This window comes from Nyctibius grandis, chromosome 10, assembly GCF_013368605.1.
Source record: "Nyctibius grandis isolate bNycGra1 chromosome 10, bNycGra1.pri, whole genome shotgun sequence".
NCBI lineage: Eukaryota > Metazoa > Chordata > Aves > Nyctibiiformes > Nyctibiidae > Nyctibius > Nyctibius grandis.
The window spans coordinates 17,604,164-17,623,640 of NC_090667.1; the positions used below are offsets into that span (position 1 = coordinate 17,604,164).

A 19,477-nucleotide genomic window follows, 5' to 3' on the forward strand; every position below is an offset into this window, starting at 1 on the left:
GCAGGACATACACAGTGCCAGAGGCATGTGTTTGCTTCCTTGTCTTCAAGGCAGCTGGGAGAAGGGGTGGTCTGTATTTAATCTTATTCTCCTTTTATAAAATAGTGGAGGTGGTGACCTTTGAATATGGTCATCTGGAACTAGCCTGCTCTCCCTGACTGCATAGACCAGCTCTTGGGGCACATGTGACTCATTATATTCACTGGCCTAGAACAGAGAAGCCTCCCCAAAACAAGCCCCCCCTTTCTCCCTGTATCTCTGCTACCCTATCAGAATTAGTTAGATGGAGCAGGTTTTCTGTCAAAAATCCATGTTGCATTTAATCACATTGAAAAATACCTATGCTGGTTTTTATTCCATGTACAAACATTTGTTCGGTTTGCTTTGACAGTCTGCTTGTAGAACTTGTTGAATCAGTAATTACACTCGAATGAATTCATTTGAAAAGCTGCATTCTCCCCATCAGTGTTTAAAACCAGGTAAGCCCGAGAAGAACCACCACCACCATTTACTAGCAGCTACTCTTCAGGATGATGGTCGGAATGGTCATGAAACCTTTTCCTCTTCATTTATGGCTAGAAGGCATAATACAAGTGGTAGTTTTTTGTAGCTAGCAAAGTAAGCCTTACCTTTGTTTTCTAAGCAAGAAGAAACTATTTCTACATATGCAGGTTTATATAGAAATACCTACCAATAAGACAGAGTAAGGGGATCTCATCTTTAGAATGCCTCAGTCTGGTTTTTGCTAGCTAAATCAATGTACGAGTTAAAATAAGAAACAAGGCAGTTAACTGATGAGTAATCCCTAAGTGAAATGGAAGTAAAATACATCAGACTATTCATTTCTATTGTGGTCTGAGTGCACCATTTATCCCTTCTACTACATGGACACTAGTGGAAAGAAGTGCAACATAAATGCAAGCGATTTGCCAAAAATGTGCTTAATATAATATTTATATAATCTTCTGTGCTGCCTGTTGTGAAGGGGGGCTGTGATGAGAGATACTTTTTTATTTCCTTAGTCAAAGGTTATGGAAAATCTCAGTTGTCTGGGATTGAGAAGCAGCACTTGACTACAGCTGCATGTCCAGAAAACAAGCGGCATAAAATAGCCAGACAAACACTCCAGCAATGCACATAAGATTCCCCCCTCCCAAAGAGCCTGAGAAAGGCCAGGCAAGCTCTTAGGGTCTGACCAGACCTGCAATGAGAATTCCCACTCATCAAGATAAGGCTTCCCAAACATATGAAGTCTCCAGCCTTGGAGTACCTTAACGTGCTCCTATGCTTCAGGACAAGGGTCCACATAATTTTTTAAGATCTTATAGTCTGGACAGATAAAATAGCTCAGAGGAAGGAAAAATGAGGTACAGCGTGACTATATGAATAATTGTATTAACTTCTGCTTGCCAGTTCACCCGTTGATGTTTCTGCCTTTTATTCTTCTCCTGCACACTTACAATTTATCTAGGTAAAGATTGCAAAATATCTTTAACAAAAAGGAAAAAAGAGTTGTGTTACCTGGCTCAGCTGAATGCAGTACAGTCCTGCATTTGCCCAGTTCCCAAGAAATTTAACAAAGGAGCCAACAGCTTAAACCTTCCAATGAAACTGAGGAACTCGACCACAACCTAGCTAAAATAGTTACAAAAATCTCATTGATTTGCCCATCTTTAAGTTATTGAGGTAAAAATTATTGGCTCACAATAAAGTAGGAGAAAAGCAACCTGTGAAAATAACAGTTAATAGCATCAGTGTCCCCAGACAGTCGAGGCCTGTCACAGCAAAGTTGTTCTGATAAGCCTGATCAGATGCTTTCCCTTGCCAAGCAGCTGAAGGCAAGCTGTGTCTTTGTGGCCTTTTCCTCAGTCTTGGGGTAGAAATACACGCTGGGCAGTAGATCTTGAAAGCCACAAAAGCACATTTAGGGCACAAGTTTTTCCAAGGTCCGTAAGCGTGGAAATGTTTCCAGTTTAACTATTTTTGAGAAGGTCACAGGGCTAAGTCAGACATTTTCCAGATGGATGACCTTTTTCGCTCAGTCTATCTGAGCACAAGCTGCGACCAACTATCCCAAGCAGAAACTTTGTGAGTACTTTCCCTAACATTCTGTGATTCTGTGAACTCTTCTGTCCTGCCGAGTTCTCCTAAACGCAAATAAGTTATCAGATTTTTTTTCTCCTGTGAATCTGTTTCTAGTTCTGCTTGCCTAATTAACTACCTCCCCAGCTTGGTCAAAAACTCAACAACCTGATGAATGATTGGCTGCACAGACCTTGAGTGAAACCCAAGGTTTCTAGCAATTCTTGCTATTAATACCTGTACTGGTTTATCAGTGATTTAATGTGTTTTGCTTTTGAGAACACTCAAGCCCTCTGCAAAGTTTGTATCCTGCAGTACAGCTTTTCCAGGGGCGCGGGTGGCTGCACAACACCAAACCGTCTGGGACAAGAAGGAACAAGCCTGAATGCAAGCAGGTGACGGGAGGAGCATCGCAGGGGCTGAGGGCTAAGGTTTGCCTTCCCACCTTGAAGAAAAGCTGCGGAGGAGGATAAACATGGTTAAAGAGGAGACAAAAAACCACCAAAAGAAAACACGCGAGCCGTGTTTGCAGGGCGAGGCTCTGTCCATGAGCCCATGCTGGATTACAGGCTGCCTTCGCAGCTGGTACCTTTTCTTCTGCCAGAAGAGGAGTCGAAATTTCTGGCTGTTACTGAGCCAGTTAACATGTTAGCACGAGGCAGTAAGGAATCCTTGCAGCTGTGTGTTTTTGTTGGGTTTTCTTCGTTTTTTTAAGGCCAAGGACAGGAGGGTGAGCTGCTGCAGTGCCCAGCCCCCTGAGCTCCATTGCTGGCCCTGCCTCACTACCTTCTGCTCATGCTGCTCCATGCCAGCTGCAAAAACCTCTTTTTTTTTTTTTTTTTTTTAAAGGGATAAGGTTTCACTAAGCCCAGAAACCGTGACTCTAAGATGTTTCAAGGAGAAAGCAGATGACACCAAGGGCCTCTCCCCTATCCCAAGGACTCACAACTGCAGGCCATTTCTTATGAAGAAACTCTCAAACAACTCCAGCAAGCGGCCCTTGCTCCAAGCTGGAAGGAGTCATACACCACAAACAGGGTTACTTAGATCGAGTTTTGAGCTCTGCTGTCTGTGCCGGTGATCAGTGCTCCACTCCAGAACAGCACTGGTGACATGATGGCTGTGTGCACACACCAAATCAATCCCCTTTCTTCATGCTGTTACCAGTGGGCAACAAGGCTTGCGAATGCAGAGAAGGCCACAGTTATGTAAAGTTACTTGAGCTTCTTAAGAAGATAAAGCAAATGAAGCATTAATACTTCAGATAAAATCACAGGGAGTTAAGAAGGATTATGTATTGTCCAGAAGGTGGGCACAATAGGCAACTTCAATCTCCATAGAGCCAAACACTTGCACTATGGCACCTTGAGAAGCCATTCAGCTCTCTAGGGGATGCACAAGGAGCTGGATCTTACTTTGATGGTTCCCAAAAAGAAGAAAAGGTCATTCCTTAACTTTACAGCAGCAACGAAAGTTTTTTCTCCCCTACTCACCCACAGTTCCTAAAAATATCAGATTTCCAGAGGAGTTTCTGCATGGACTACTGCTTTTGTTTGATACAGCCTAGGACTGAAGGGGTGGCAGGGGTTTGGTCGCTCAGACCGCAGTAACTCAACCCTCCCTGAGTCACCGTACACACACTTCAAGGAAGCGATACTGAGCACTGTACTGACCTCAGCCACCAAGTTTCCTCATTACAGGAGGCATCATCATCTGGAGATAAGCAAGCAAAACTCCCTGTTTACAAAAAAAACCCCTTTCTTTCATGTGGCTTAATTTCTGTAAGAGATTAACATTTAAGAAACCTTTGTGAACTAAAGGTTTAAAGCATCAGATGATCCCCAGGCAAAACCAGCATAGTTACAATGCTTATGTTGTCAGTGGGGGTCTGAAACCTGCTGCCCAAACAGCAAACTTAGACTGGATCTCACTTGGAGAGAGCCTAGGAAGGATAGCGAAGATGTGTAGGTAGACTAAAAGACATCCTGCCAAGGTAAAGAAAAATTGCATGCAAGTTTCAAGCAAAAACTAAAAGAATTCTTAATTCAGTTGCCTGTATCAACCATTTTCATCTTATGTAGAAATTATTGTGATTTTTAGCTGCTAAGCAGTTACAGACTGATGCTCTCTTAAGCTTCCTACGTTTTCTGTTTAGTCCCACTTTCATTAGTAGTGGTTGTTCCCCCTCCCAAAACTTGTTTGCCTATCTCCGCAGGCCAAAGGCTCTGAAGGACAGATAACACTCTCCTGAGCATAGTGCTGCCTCTCCAGCTCCTTACGCCAAGTACAGGACATACTTACAGTATGATGAGATAACGTTAACTCCAAGGCTTTCACGCCTACACGTTTATTTCATACCTACCTCAAAGGGACAACCTAATAAAATTACAAAGCAGTTAATGAAGCCAAGCCACAAAAATAATCGTCCCTACTTGAACAAGGCAACATACACACTTAAATATCACCACAAGGAGCTAAAGGATTGTTGTCACCAAGCTTGAGCTGCCAAATTGTCCTCAGGGATCCTGGATGGCAATAGCAGGGAAAAGCTCTAGCACTAAGTGGTGGATAAGGGAAGAGCGACTGATGTCATCTACCTGGACTTGTGCAAAGCGTTTGACATTGTCCTGCACGACACCCTTGTCTCTAAATTGGAGAGACATGGACTTGATGGATGGACCATTCGGTGGATAAGGAATTGGCTGGATGGTCACACTCAAAGAGCTGTGGTCGATGGCTCGATGTCCAAGTGGAGAGCAGTGATGAGTGGTGTTCCTCAGCGGTTGGTATTGGGACCGGTCCTGTTTAACATCTTTGTTGGTGACATGGACAGTGGGACTGAGTGTGCCCTCAGCAAGTTTGCCAACGACACCAAGCTGTGTGGTGAGGTCGACACGCTGGAGGGAAGGGATGTCATCCAGAGGGACCTTGACAGGCTTGAGAGGTGGGCCTGTGTGAACCGCATGAAGGGGCCTACAGGAAAGCTGGAGAGGGACTTTTTACAAGGGCATGTAGTGATAGGACAAGGGGTAACAGTTTTAAACTGAAAGAGGGTAGATTTAGATTAGATATTAGGAAGAAATTCTTTACTATGAGGGTAGTGAGACACTGGCCCAGGTTGCCCAGAGAAGCTGTGGATGCCCCCTCCCTGGCAGTGTTCAAGGCCAGGTTGGACGGGGCTTGGAGTAACCTGGTCTAGTGGATGGTGTCCCTGCCTGTGGCAGGGGGGTTGGAGCTGGGTGATCTTTAAGGTCCCTTCCAACCCAAACCATTCTGTGAAAGCAGGTGGCTGTGTCCTGAGTGCACTTGCAGGCTTTAATTGCCCTGATTTGCTTCACCTGGGCCCCCCTTGGCTCACTGAAAGGGGGATCCCAGCCCTGACTTGTTTCCCTGCCTTGCCTGGGGCCATTGGTGGGGTGTGTTGCTGCTCGGACCCATTAGGTCTGTGCTAGGGTCACCTGTGGCTCCTGCTTGCCCACCCCATGGAGAGGCTGCACAGCTGCTCCTGAGCTTGGCTAAGAGCTTGTTGCTGATAAAACACCCTTTTCGCTGGAGGTCGTTAATCCCTTTCTTCTATCGGGGTGGCTGCGTTCACATCTAGGTCTGCAAAATGGCTACAGACGCTTCACCTCCCTCTGTTAAGTTATTTGAGATATTTCTTTAAAATTTGGCTCATTTTAAAGAACATAAAACCCAGAGCAGAAAGGGAAGGAATGGCTGAAGTGCCAGGAGGGAGCTGGCAGCGGCACTGCCGAGGGAAGGGCGGCAGGGCCCGCACCGGCAGCCGCTTCAGCCCCCGAGCAGCCGGTGCCCGCGGCGGGGCCGGGCGGTACCGGCGCTCCCGCGGAGGGGACCGCGTTCCGCTCCGCGCCCGCGTCTATCCCGGCGCTGCTGCGGGCACGGCAGGGAGGGAGGGAGCGGCGCTGCCCGGCGGGGCGGGGGCTGCCCGGGGCCGGTCTCCGCCGCTCCGCTCCGCCCCGCACACCCGCGGGCACCTCCGCGGGGCTCCGCGGCCGCCGAGGAGCCGCCTCCGCCGCGCCGAGCGGCTGCCGGCGGGGCTCCCCGCGGCCGCGCACCGCCGGGCCGGGCCGTCCTCCGCCGGAGCCGAGGGGCCGCCGCAGATGTGGGGCTGCCGCAGCCGCCGCGGCTGCCCGCAGGGCCGGCACTGCCGAGGTAGGAGCCCCGGTGGCCGGGGCCTCCGGCGGCCTCCCCGCCCGGAGCGGGGCTGCTCGGCTGGGGCGCTGCCTCCCTTCTCCCGGGGCAGCCCCGGAGAGTCCCACGCGTGTCGGGGAGCGGCGGGGCAAGGCTGGAGGGGAAGGGTCGGGTTTTCTGAGACCCCCTGGTCTGAATTTTCCCAGCTCCACCAAGGAGTCGGGGTGACCGGTGTCTCAAAGGCTCGGGAGGTGGGAAGCGGGAATTGAGGCTTCTGCTGGGAAGAGCCCGAGGCAGAGGAAGATCTGGGAGATGTGGCGTGGAAAGGGGGGATTGTAGTGTACCAGCGGCTGTTTGCTTTGGAGTTATTTTTGGAAATTGCTCTGCTGTGAGGTTTTCTTTAATTAACCATCTGTGGGAAGGTGTATTTATGTTGTGCTCCTCCGAGTGTTGATGCTTTCCATTGGCCATGGAAGGCTGTAAAATCAGTGTTTTGGCAAATGCTGATCCAACTGGTTAGTTGTTCTTTCCTATTCCTAATGGCAACACCATAAAAACACGTAATCTGCATCTTTTTTATCTTGTGAGATTTGGCTGCTGGCTCGTTGGAGCCCTTCCTCGGAAAGGGCTGACTCTCCCTGAGGACCGAGGGGCCTGGCGTGTTCGTTAGGCACTTTGTGTAATGCAGGATGACAGCTCTGACGCAAGTGTACCAGAACTTTTAAACACGGGCTCAATCTTGGTTCTGTTTGGGTGTTTTTCCCTCTTTCTAGGAAAATTGTATTACGTAGGCTGGAAGATAAACCTGGCGCCTTCCTGGGCAATCCTGCAGCCGTGGGGCAGGACGGGGAAGCAGAGATGGAGGCAGAAGCAGAGTGGTGTTGTATGCAGGTCTGTTAATGGGACCGGGGAGCCTTCGCCTGGTACCATGAGCTGCCTCGTGCTGTAGAAAATTGGGTGTCACTGTGTGTAGAGTGGCTGTGGCTCCTGCCTGGTGACTCAGAGGATTGCTCCTGTTTACAGCCATTGCTTTGCCTCTGCTGGCATTATAGTGGGCAGCTGCCTACTTCGTCTGTGCCCAACTCCAACCCGGGGCATGGAAACAGATTTCAGTAAGATCTGTGGTTTCCAAACCTCCCAGTCTAAGGGGACCCCGATTCAGCTGTTGAAACACAGTGATGGGCCACTGCTTACCTGTGGCTGAACTGAAAACCCTTCCTTGTTCCTTGGGTCGTTTGTGTGCCGCTTTCATAGCGTCTTCAATGAGCAGCAATTTGTTGGCTGTGCGGGGGGAGCTGCCGAAATGGATGCTGCTCTTGCTCCTTGTTCTCAACACCTTGTAGCCTGGCTCAGTGTTGACTCTGTAGCAGCTCCTGTGTGGCTCCTGTTGTGCTCCTGTGGCTATTCTGAGTGGGGAGGAAAAAAAATATGTTAATGTTGAAGAAATTTCAAGACTCTAAGGCTTTTACATCTTTAAAAGCATTTATTCTGAATAAAACATTTTGTATTGCTAAATGTTGAAGAGAAACTAGTTAACATGAGCCAAAAACATGCTAAACCAAATATAACTCAGAGCTATCCCGTGTAGGGTAAATTGATTTTGTAGCGCTCTGCAGAGAGCTGAAGATGGGACTGAATATAAGTACTGGTTGTGGAGCTCCTGGGGCTCATCCAGTATGTTGCAGAGTGGTTTGCGAAGTTTCCAGTAAGTTTGCTTAATGTGGCCTTACTCAGTTGTGAGGCACTCCCATAATTAGGGCTGCAATTAAAAGCAATAACATCCACTTACATAAGGTCCCAGTCCTTTTAAACTGGCGCATCATCTAATGAGGGCATTTGTGTAGGGATAGTTATGCAGGATGAGGGCCCAAAGCTGAGAGCATTTCGGGGAGGATTTTGTTTCAGAACTTTTTTGAGGTCATTTGAAGGAAGGGTCTGCTTTAGTCAAGTGACATAGGACATTTTGTTATGAAAAAGTACTAAGTTATAAGTATAACCCTTACCAGTAGTAGGATGTTGTTGAATTACATGTTTTTAGCACTTCATTTTTTTTATGTATCATCCATCTAGTTTAAAAAAATCAGCTTGGTTACACCAGTGTTTTTCTCAATTTGATTGCATCAGTGTTCCTTCTGCTGTTATGAGTAAGAGATTTGGTAAATCCAACTTGTGGATGATATCTAATTGCTGACGAAGCACCATGGATGTGTACTAAATTGCTCACTGAAGTTGCATGGTTTCCTTGGGGCTTAAACTGTGCGTGTAATGTCCACAGATTTTTCTTTGAGGTGAATGTAAACATTAGACTTTAAATGCTGGAAAACGTTGTACGTTTGGGGAACGTTTCAGCTTTCTTCTGAAGGAAATGACCTGGTGGAATAACCTCACCTTCCTACCCTGTATAGTTGTGTTGGTTTGGGTTGTGTTGCTTTGTTTTTAAATTTACTGAATATAGTGTAACCTTGTGTCCCCACACCCTGGCTGTGGCAGGTCCTTAGGAAGAGTCACGAGGCAAATATAGTAGAAAGGGTAAAAATTCTCAAAATACAACTGAGTAAGCACTAGCCATGGATCTGCGAAGTGCTGGGTTCCTTGGGTCTGCTCTGGTTTTACCCAGAAGCCTCTTTTCCCCCATTTTAAGTAAAATAATTAGTCTGTTAACCTTTTGTCACAGACAGAGCACTTGACTCATAGTCTCTGAGAGCACAAGAGGTTAAATAATTAAATTGTATAAGGGAGTAAAAGAGAATAATGAACTCTAAACTCCGTAGTCTGTCTAGTTGGGCTCTCCAGTGGCTACAAGTAAGTAAAAACAGGAATCAACTTAAATTACTTAATTTTTATTAGGTGCTCAAAGTGAGTGCATGGGAAAGAGTCCCACACTGCTTCACACAGGTTGTTATTTTCAGAGGTGGTGAATTTATTTCAGGTATGATTTGGTTGGGCAGAGGGGTAGTTTCAGGGGGGAGCGCTGGCCTGGCTGACTCCGAGAAGATACCACGTGGGGCCAGGTTGGCTAACAACCAGGCTTGTTCTTGGGTGCCTGCCAAAGCCTGGCCCTAAATATTGTAATCGCATGCTAATTATGAATGCTAATCTCCAGATGTACTTAACGTATTACCAGGTGAAGTGCTGACCTTGTTGCTGGTGGGGTGGTGCTGTGTGCGATGTGGCTGTTTGAAGTGAAGTCACTGTAATGTGGTGGGGCCGTGGATTTGTGTTCACGCAAAGAGAAGCAATATTTGTGGTTTTGCATGAAATACGTTGAACTTACCCATGCAGCGTGGCTGTAAGTGCCTTTGAGGTTGTGTTTTGATTACGTCAAACAAACTCATCTCTCATTTGAGGAGCTGGTGAATGGGGGGCTCTTCTGGATGTTGGCGTCTGCAACATTTAAGGGTCTGAAGCAATGCACTGGAATTAATCCTGAAGTCTTTAAGCACGTAGATGCCACGGTAGGTCCTGAATGTGAACGATGAGTCTCCTAATTGCAGCTGACTTTTATCCATGTGATGGATAAAAGGGTTGTTTTGTAATGTTTTATTAATAAAATGGGATGGATTTGTCATGAATGCACTTGTGGAAATAATGTGCCTGTTCCAGCTTTAAATTTGTGTGTGTCGGTATAATTTCAGCACAACTGGTTACTTGGATATCTGAAATGACTGTGTGGCATTAGTTTCCAGATGATTCAGTACGTTACTATCTTGTTTATGGGCCATGCACAAGTAGGAGAAGGTAGGAAAGGGTAAATCAGAATGGGTTTTAGGTTCTTGTTTCCCTTTTTCACCCTAAAGTTGACCTTGTTCCCAAGTAATTATTTGAGAATTAGAATTATTTTTCTAAATGTGAATTTTCTTCTCTTTCTGCGTAGTGTCAAGCCTTTGCCTGTGTCAGAGTGTAGGAGCTGGCTTCACATGTGTTATGCCTTGGCACCGGGGACGGCTGGGCTGCCAGGAGAGCTGTGTGATCCAGGCTCCCTGGCAGCTGCTCTCTTCTAAACTAGAGTTACAGCACGCCCCTGCCAGCCACGAATCTGTTGTGGGATTGGTCCGTAGAGGTTTAGCGATACCTAAAAGTGACTTAGACGTGCTATTTCTGCCTCGCTTGGGAAGAGCCACTTGTGGTGTTGCGTCTTTTGAAATGGACTCACGCGTGAATGATTCCTCCATCTGCAGGCAGCAACGTATGTTGTTAGTTGGGTTAGTCTGCGCTGAAACTGCTGAGCCTTGATTTCATCCTGTGTATGTTTTAGGTGCCTAAATGGCAAGGTTTCCTTAAGCAGCAAGAAATCCGCATGACTGGATTATATATGTTTTGCCGGTGGGTAGTTTAAATCAAATGATGCAAGGGACAAAATATTTGTGGTGAATTATTTATAACTATAACCTTCCATATGACACCACACACCCCTTTTGACATAAACTAATCAAGGAGCACAACAAACGAGCTGTTTTAGTGCTTCTGAAAATTATTGCTGCCACAACAATATCTGGATTTAAGGCTGGCTTTTTCTTCCTTTTAATTTTTCTTTTATGATCATATCTGCCCGGAAATCTAATTGATGGTGTCGGTTAATAACAAGCAACATTTGTTGCTCATGGGAACCCTATGGATACTCTTAAGCTTGGAGCTCTGCAACATTTACCTTCTGCATTAAAGGGGAAAAAAAAATAGAAGCCCTTTGTCATTTCTCCATTACCAGTGTGAGACTGGTTTCCCCAAAACAATGGGGAGATTTCAGGGGTTCATGACCTCTTGCAATTAAAAAAATTTCAGATGGCTTGTGAGAGGCAGACTGATGGGGTGAAGGAGGAGGGGGATAAAGCAGCAAGGCAGCCCTTGCGGTGGAAGAAACAAGCACTCCTGTTACAGCTGAAGTCATTACTCATTTTTGGTAGGAGATTGATCTAGCTGCTGCTTTTTTTCTCTGAGAAATGCTCTGTGTGTGGATTAGAATACAGGGGCTTAAAATTCAAGCAGTTCTGGAAGAGGTGTCTCCCATGGATTTAGGTCTTGGGGTTGTGATTGCCTTGTCTTCCCCATGTTGGGTCAGTTCCAAGGACTGGACCTCATCTGGTGTCAGTCTTGTGTCTGATGGGACAGGGTCAAAGCACTTCGTGTGGTGGGAGCACTGGCCAGGCAGCTCTTCTCTCGGTAGCTGGTTTGCAATCAAACATAGGGCACTGGTGTTTTTGAGACCTCTGTCCTGTGTCAAATAAGGTTCAAATCAGTCAATGACTTCAGATGTCCTTGGTGGTGAGGGGGAGACGCGAGGAGGGGACAGTCCAACCCACCATGCGGTGGCTGGAGCCGGTAAGCCTGGACAGCTGGTGTTTGACTGGAGGAGGCGAGTGTCTGAGGGCTGACGTGCTTACTTGCTTTTGATTATTTTTGATTTATTTGTTTTCTATCTTTATATCCTGTATATGTTTTGCTTTCAATTTATATTAAATGTAAATGTTTGAATGTGTATTTACACATCCCGGTGCCAAAGGCTCTCACATATGCTGTTTGTGATGGAGTAAGGCCTTCTGTACACCTGAATCATTTTTTTAGAATTTCTCTAGGGATACTTGTGCTGAAAGAAAGTTATTTTAACGAATATAAAGAGAATTCAGGGGGTTTGTTTTTTAAAAAAATATAGAAGGTTTCTTTGCTAATATTATGCTGACAACTCTCACTTGGTAAATGTTTCCCCCTTGCAAGAGCTTTTATTTGTAGCATTTGTGTTGTTTAGCCTGTCTGCACTCCATAAATTAGATTATTTTGGCTGTCGTAATTTTATTATCCTTATTATGCTTCCTCATCTACATATTGATCCTGTTAGTCTCTGGAAGCTGATAAGCCATCTAGCTGTACTTGCAGAATGCCCAGAAAATGAGAAGGCTACCCTGGAGGCTATGAAGACTGAGATTCACCAGTGATTTGGACCTCTGTATGTATGGCCTGTATTTTTTTTCTCCCCTTCAGTGCTAGGTTTTAGACTACGACAGCATTGCGGTTTGCCAAATTAAGATTAATTTTGCTTTTATGATAAATTCTGTCACCAGTAGCTTCTGAGAAGCTTTGCTTTAGTTTGCTTGTATTTTTATTTGGATTAATACACTCCTTTTTCATAAAGCTTAAGAACACTTCCAGAGGCAGCTGGCATCACATATGCTGTGAGGTTTTTTTCCCTTCGCATGTCAGTGTCAGTTTTCCATGTGGAATTTCCAGGGGGATTTATTCTTTACTTTCAAAAACCTGCTTTCCTGTCTCTGTTGCCTACAGGACAGGCATGAAACAAGTTATAACTGTAGGTGTGTGTAGAGGACTTCATGCCCAGTCACTGTCCCATTAACTCATTTGTTCTTGCTTCTGTTGCCGTTGGCTTTTTCCTTAATGATCTAATTATCCTATACAGTAATATATGCTGAAGTACTGCACTCTTTTGGACCTTTAACTCTCATCCCTCATTTTTTTTTGTTTGTTCTAGCTCTCAGCCAAGTCTAGTCCTTCTTAGAATGTGAAGTTGTACAGCCTCCACCTCAGCCTCTCCTGTGCCGAGTCCATTTTGGGTGCTTCTGTCAATTTACATGTTATTTACGTCACTGAAATGTTTGAAGACCCCTGTTTTGTTCTTCTCTGTGACCTCTCTGGACAGTCACTGCTGCTTCTAACATCTTGTTTTTTTCTTTCATGATACTCTTCCCCCCTCTCTGTCTGGTGTTTCCTTCTCCTCCCACAATTTGACCTTGTCTTGCTCTTGTCTCCCCATGCCCTATTTCAGGCGTTCACATGGCTTCAACCTCTATTATGTGCTGATGACTCACAGATGCACCCTACGCCTTGGTTTGTCACCCAGCACAGCGGCTCTCTTCCTCCTCACCTTTTTCTCTTGGATTTCTCCATCAGGAGTCATTCAATATTTCAAGCCCCAAACTCCAGATGGTGCTTCCTACGTTCTCTTTATATCTCCTCCTTTAAAATGCTGCCTACCTGATAGGTAGCTTCATCCCAAAGCCTTCATGTTTTTTTAAAATTCATTTGGTTTACTTCATGCGTTTGGATCACATGCACATTCTGCGTACTTTCTACTGTCAATATATTTCTCCTTTTCTAGCTCATCTGACAACTTTCCTAATGCATGTAATAAGATTTTACCAATGGTTTTCTTTAAAGTGGCTGTCTTGGGAAATTCTACTTCTGAAGTCAGTGCTTGGTTTTAAAGATAGCATTAAGTGTTTTAGTTCCACTCTGAGAAGGCAGCTGCCCTTGTTTTGCTATTTTTTTTATATTTAGCAGCCCAGATCTAGCTGTTAGAAACAAGTGGGAATCATGGCATCCTAGCTGAATGAAATGATAAAGGATAGTAAACATTATAAATGTTACAATATCTAATATAAAATGTAGCTGAAAATGAGCGTAAGTCATAAGCCTTTCAGCCTGGAGAAGGGCTGTCTGTTTTATTAAAATTGCTAATCCTTTCCTTGTGCTCCTTTTAACTATCCTCTTACTCATAACAGCAAACCCAGGCTTGGAACTGGGAAGGTTTTTCTAATATGCTTATGCGTCTGGAAAGGAATAGAGAGTTTTAAGGTGATAGAGGCACTTCCAGACTGCTTACTAGAGATTGTGCCTCTTGAACCTGCAAGAAATCAAAGACAAACATCCCAGTGGATGCAAGTATGTGTTTGCTTTTCCTTCTCTTGCAAATATTACAGATTTATCAAGCCTTTGTTTTCCTGGGTTGTATCACAGATTCCAGGTAACTGATATGCAGCGGTGGGTAAACAGACTCGCTGCTGTATCACACTTCCAAGGAAGAGGAGAGCGTGTCAGGTACACCCACCGCCTGTCCAGAGGTTGTGCAAGGCTGTATGTACGTGCTGTTGCTGTAGTAACACCACCAGATACTACCAGAACAATGTGTAGGAACGACTGTCCTCAGTAGACTTACCATCTTGGAAACTCGGTATTTTCAGTTACCGTCTAGACCCATCTTTCTGCACATGCCCCCTCGTGTAAATAGTTTGAAGTCCCTGGTATACAGTAAGCTACAAAGGTTTTTTTAACACTGGGTTGCACTCAGAAAACATGAATAATGGATGCCATCTTTCCTTTGTTGTGTCATAACAGGAAGATTTAAAATGTTGCTTAATTTTGTGATGATGGGAATAGTTTTAAGCAATACCTGGAAGCACCACTTGAGAATCTGGCCTGTTTTTCAAGGAAATAATTGCAATGTTCTCTCAGAGGTAAAGGTAGGAGGTGTGCTTGGACTGGAGGTGTAAAGAATTAGTGATTTATCCTTCAGATGTAAAGAATACAGTTAATGCAGACCAGCCTTAAATCTATGCCTCATGTTAGACTTAACACAGTAAACTTCTTTGCATGTGAACAATGGCATCTTGTTGATAGGGTTTGTCTTCAGACATTAGGTTTCTCTCACGTTTTAAATAGAGCGATTATTTTTTCTGAAATGTGCTAAACATCTAAACTAACATGTTTATGTATTTAGAAATAATAAAAGTACTCTGAATGGCCATGCTTTCAAGAATGGCTCACATAAAGATAATGAAATAAGAGAGTGACAGTGTAGCAAGGTGTATTTTTTTTTTAGTTGATAATACTGTGTATCTGAATCTCTGTGTATGCTCTGGGATTCTCATGCAATCCACGTGTTGGTGAGATGATGTTCTACTGATAACCTGTGTCTCCCCAAGTAATCTTAGATTGTCTGGTAGGTTTTATATGCGTGCAGTACAATGCGTGGGTTCTGTAGAAAGCTATCCAAGACTTTCTTGGTACAATTCTTACAATAAAAATCTTCATATAGCTAGTACTTGTTCCCTGATCGTTAGGTCGACATGGTTTTGAAAATACATAACTGTGCTGGAATCAAGCCACACATAAACACTGCTGTAAGGTATACATGATTGTTTTGCATGCACGATGAATAATTATCACGATGTTTCAGTAGATGATGAAGAAAATAATGAATGCAAATTAGTGTGGGAATTAACCCTCTCTCCAGCCTAAGTGTGGTGTGAGGCTGCTGAGTGCCTGAAGCCTGTCAGATTGTGGGAACTTGTTTTCTTGCTGATTTACTTCATACCAACATTCTCTGTTTGGATGAGTTATTTTCCTTATCTATGCTAAAGAATATTATTTTGTTTCAGCTTAAGGAATCTGTCCTGTATCTGTATTTATACAGCTTTGTCTGTGTGGGATCTTGGATGTTAATTAAATCTATTCCCCAATTAGCACTAAAGTGATTTCTTGTTCTTAGTAGTAGCTCATTCTCGTATAAAGCATGATTACGTATGTTTTTTTTTCTCAGTCTCTTTGGTAGATTGATGTGTAGCCAGGAAGTCTAACAGTAAAATGAACTCTTAGAAAATAACTTCTAAAGGTGCGTATTGCTGAGGGCAGATTCTTTTTTTAGTTCTGAATTCTTAATAGCTTTGCTTGTCTTTGAGGTAGCAGCCTGCTCCAAGACAACTGGAACATTTTCCCTTTAGGCAGTGATAGGAAATAGGATATGGAGTGGGTGGTGCCAGTAACAGACTTATTTGTTGCTCAGAAGAAATGGAGTAAGTGCTAGGGCAATGTATCACAAGGCCTGGTCCTCATGATTTTGGTTGGTTTGGAATCAAGTCCTAAACGGAAGGACCTGTGGAGATGGTATGGGGAACCTGCTGAACTTGTCATGTGGGATGCTTGCAATTTTTGGGGACTTCGTGGGCTATTTGTCATTTTTGTTGGGTTGACTCCTGGGATATTAGACTGTAGGAAAACAAAAAGGATGGTACTTTTGGTTGAGGAGAAAACCATAGGCAGTCTTGAGGAGACAGGAATTCTTCATTTAAGAAGCTGACATAACAAAAAGTCCTGAGAAACTGAACTGAGGAGGTATGAATCAATGTATGTCATTTTGCTAATATAGTATTACATCTCTCTTCCCTAATTGCTCATTGTGCTTGCTAAGCTCTTCAGGAGAGGGAAATTATCCTATTCTCTGAGGGAAGTTTTGTGTGAGAAGTTTTTAACTTGTGAGGGATCTCTTCTGCAGGATGACTGTTCCCAAGGCCTTGTCTTTGTCATCATCCAGGGGCTCAGGAACAGCCTGGGAGGAAGAGAGACACCTCTTCTTTTGGGTTGCTAGTGCAGCTTCCTTTCATCTCTAGGTTTCCTTGGCAATTGAAGAGCAAAGCAGAGTTAGTACTTGCCTTACAAAGGTGACGGCATACCTAGCAGACAGGCATTGTGTTCTAGGTGGCTTGTTAAAGACTTCTCTTCCACGGTGAGGAAAAACCTGCTAGGCTTGATCTGTACTTCAGGAATATGAGAATTACCTGGGGGAGGGGCAGTCTGTCCCCTGCTGAGGTGCTAATGTAATGAGGGATGTGATCGAACAGGCCAAGTGTCCCACCTGTTCTACAGTAGTTTTGGTCATTATAGTGGAAACTTGGTACAGTTGCAAGTTTGGATGCTGTCACTACCCACAAGCAGCAGCTTTTCACCATGTAAGAGCACTGCAACAAATGCTTGGTCAAAACAAAACAATCAGCACTACAGTCTGTGAAGTGTGTGGGGAGGAATCTCTCGCATTCCACCTGAAATCCAGTTTTGAAATGTTGGAGTGTTGTTCATTGCGAACAAAAAGGGTGAAGCATAGTTGTGCGTTTGGTCACCATCTCTTCCAATTGGCTCGCGGTGTTGTGACAGCCTTGTATATTAGATAGCTGTCGCTGGCTGTCCTTAGGTGATGCTTCCAGCTGCACAGATTTTGGGCAATGAAGGACTGCCATGAGCCTGCTGAAGGTATTCTTAACATCCTTTTTTCATTAAGAGAGAAGACCAGTTATAACTTCAATAGGAATTATCCTGTATGCTTTATATAAATATTGTGATGCAGTGTAGCAGGCTGCCAGTTACCTGGTCAGAGCCATCTAGTCCACGTGGAACTGGGGAGTGTTGGTTGGGTGTCGAAGCTGGATACGTAAGATACGCGTGTGGCTGAAGATGGTGCTGGTGCATGTCTGTAATTCTTGAATAATTCATACTTTGCAAATTCTGCGTTGCTCTGTGCCTCCTTAAACTGTACTGAAACTCGGCTGGTGGTGTGCGATGTGGCTGAAGGCTTTTAGAGTAGTTGTAAGCTGTGGGGGCATACAGCCCTCTCTATGCCTTCTGAAAGGGGGAATAAGGACTCTTACATCTCCTCCTTTCACCATTGCAATATGTAGGAAATGTAGATACCTACTTTAAGATGGGATCATTTAAACTAATTCCTGTGTGTTACTTCTAGCTAGAACAGTAACCTGCCAGTTGCAATAGGGAACATTTGGATTTAGGTTTTCTGCCAGCTATTTATTGCCAGATGTGTGTGTAGAGGTCAGATACTATTGGTTTTCTCAAAGTGGCAGGTTGGGGACAAAAACAATTACCTCATGACATTGTTGAAAGAGAATTGCTTTAGAGAAATGGAAGTACTGGGTTAATGATGACATATGATTTGTTGGTGTTTAATACCTAGAAAGAAATGGGGATATTTAATTCTGAGGCCTTCCCCCCCCAAAAAAGGTATGTTTTTTTCATGTGGTTGAGAAAGTACCTCAGGATTAGTAGACAGACTTTTCTTCCCTGTAGCTTTCTGTAACCTCTGACTCAACCTTGTGTGCTTAAAAGCCCAGAGCTGGTGTATTTTAGTACTAGCGTTCTGTGAAGCTTTGATATCTCCCGGCTCAGCGCGGCGCAGCGGCAGTGAATTACTTCATTTCCCCGGGGAGCAGCCCGGGTGCGGGCCGTCTGCTGCAGCTCGGCGGCTGGCACGGCCGTGCCGCTCGCAGCCCGAAGCACCAGCCGCCCGGCACCGGGGCCCGCCGCTCCGCTCCCCGCGCCGGGTGCGCGGGTGCCTGTGCCTGCGTCCGGCCGCTGGGGGGCGCATGCAGCCTGCGCGCCCGCGGAGCGCCCGCGGGCGGTGCCAGGGCGCCGCCTGGCGGCCGCGGGCCCCCGTAGCCCTGGGGCTGCCGCCCGGCCGAGAACGGAGGGTGACCGCGGGGCGCTTCCCGCGGCTCCCGGTGAAGCGCTCCGTGAAGGAGGGTGCCTGCCGGAGCGCTCCGCGTCTGTGGGGATCGCCAGTCTGTCGCGCCGGGTAGAACCGTCGGGTCACGGTTCTGCACGCTGCCCGGTGTCGGTCGCTCGTGGTGCTCCGCTCCTTGGCAAGCACCGCTAGCATCACCGACGGCTTTGGTAAACGTCGGCAATAAGAAGGGGAAAATGGGAAGCTTGTGTTCCAACAGCCTTTTATCTTGGAAGTTTTGCTCCGTATTTCAGAACTTTCCAGAAAAACCTTCTTTGTCCTCTGCTGCACGAGCAGGAACATGATGTTGCCGTAGCCCGGTCGGCGCTGTAAGTGCGGTGCTGGAACGTCTCATCTCGGGGCCTGGCACGGCGTGGGGACTCCTTTGCAGCCATCCTGCTTCTATAAACCACGTCGTGACCTCTGGCTGTGTCTGTGTACCCTGTAGTCATTTTACAGATACATCTGGAACCTTCTGCGCTGCGGAAGGGTTTGTGAACTGTTTGTTTTTTTTTTGTGAGCGGTATCTGCTGTGCTTGGTGTGGCGTGGGCAGCTGGAGGACTGGAAAGTCGTCTTATTCCAAGTAGTGAGCTAGTGCTGCCAGAGCGATGGTGGAAAGACAGAAGGCAGAGATATTGGGTGGTTTATGGATGTTTTACAGGATGTCAGGCTATAAAGTGGTATCTTTACCAGGGAAATGAGATCAATGAAAGTGACTTGCAGATATTGTGGAAATTTATTTCATGGTTACCATATGATACAGCTTATTTACAAACACAACGTAAGGTTTCTGTATGATCAAGCAGAAGCCTTGGTTCAGTCTCCTCTTTTATTTCTCCCTGTCTCAGAAATAATTACCGCTTGCTGTTATGCATGAAACCATGAGAGTTTCCTGTCTTGTCAGTCAGTCGTTTGAAAAGAGTAAGTATAACTTGGTTACTCGGCTCAAGCACATTCTGTTTCTGTGCAGCAGTTCATTTTCCAAGACTGCCTTTCCCTGCAACGTTTTTCCTCTGCAGAGAGGTGCTCTTTCAGGTAAGCTTTCAGCTCAGCGTGGCCCTGAGAGCAGAAGCTTTGCATAAAAGCTTTCCAAGGAGTAAAGGCTTATTCGTGGTTTCCCTGTAGCAAACAAAGCCAAGTCCTCAGCAGCTCACCGGCAGGAACCAGCCCTG

The 19,477-nt window shown here is 45.5% G+C and overlaps 1 protein-coding gene across 5 annotated transcripts in view; it reads left to right on the plus strand.

Annotated features, from left to right (window-relative positions):
• Nucleotides 1-6,144: 6,144 nt before the first annotated feature.
• Nucleotides 6,145-19,477, plus strand: part of LOC137667640 (6-phosphofructo-2-kinase/fructose-2,6-bisphosphatase 4) — a 53,059-nt gene continuing 39,726 nt past the window's right edge. The window contains exons 1-2 of one of the 5 annotated variants that reach the window (XM_068408582.1): nt 6,175-6,255; nt 7,008-7,125. Coding sequence is in view for 3 of the 5 variants with exons in the window: in XM_068408578.1 (XP_068264679.1) it covers nt 11,472-11,550 (79 nt within the window). In the remaining 2 variants the exon portion in view is untranslated. Of the gene's footprint in view, nt 6,256-7,007; nt 7,126-9,426; nt 9,690-10,350; nt 10,421-11,372; nt 11,551-19,477 lie in introns of those variants that run through there. The other 4 variants (XM_068408580.1, XM_068408583.1, XM_068408581.1 and 1 more) reach the window with 4 other exon arrangements.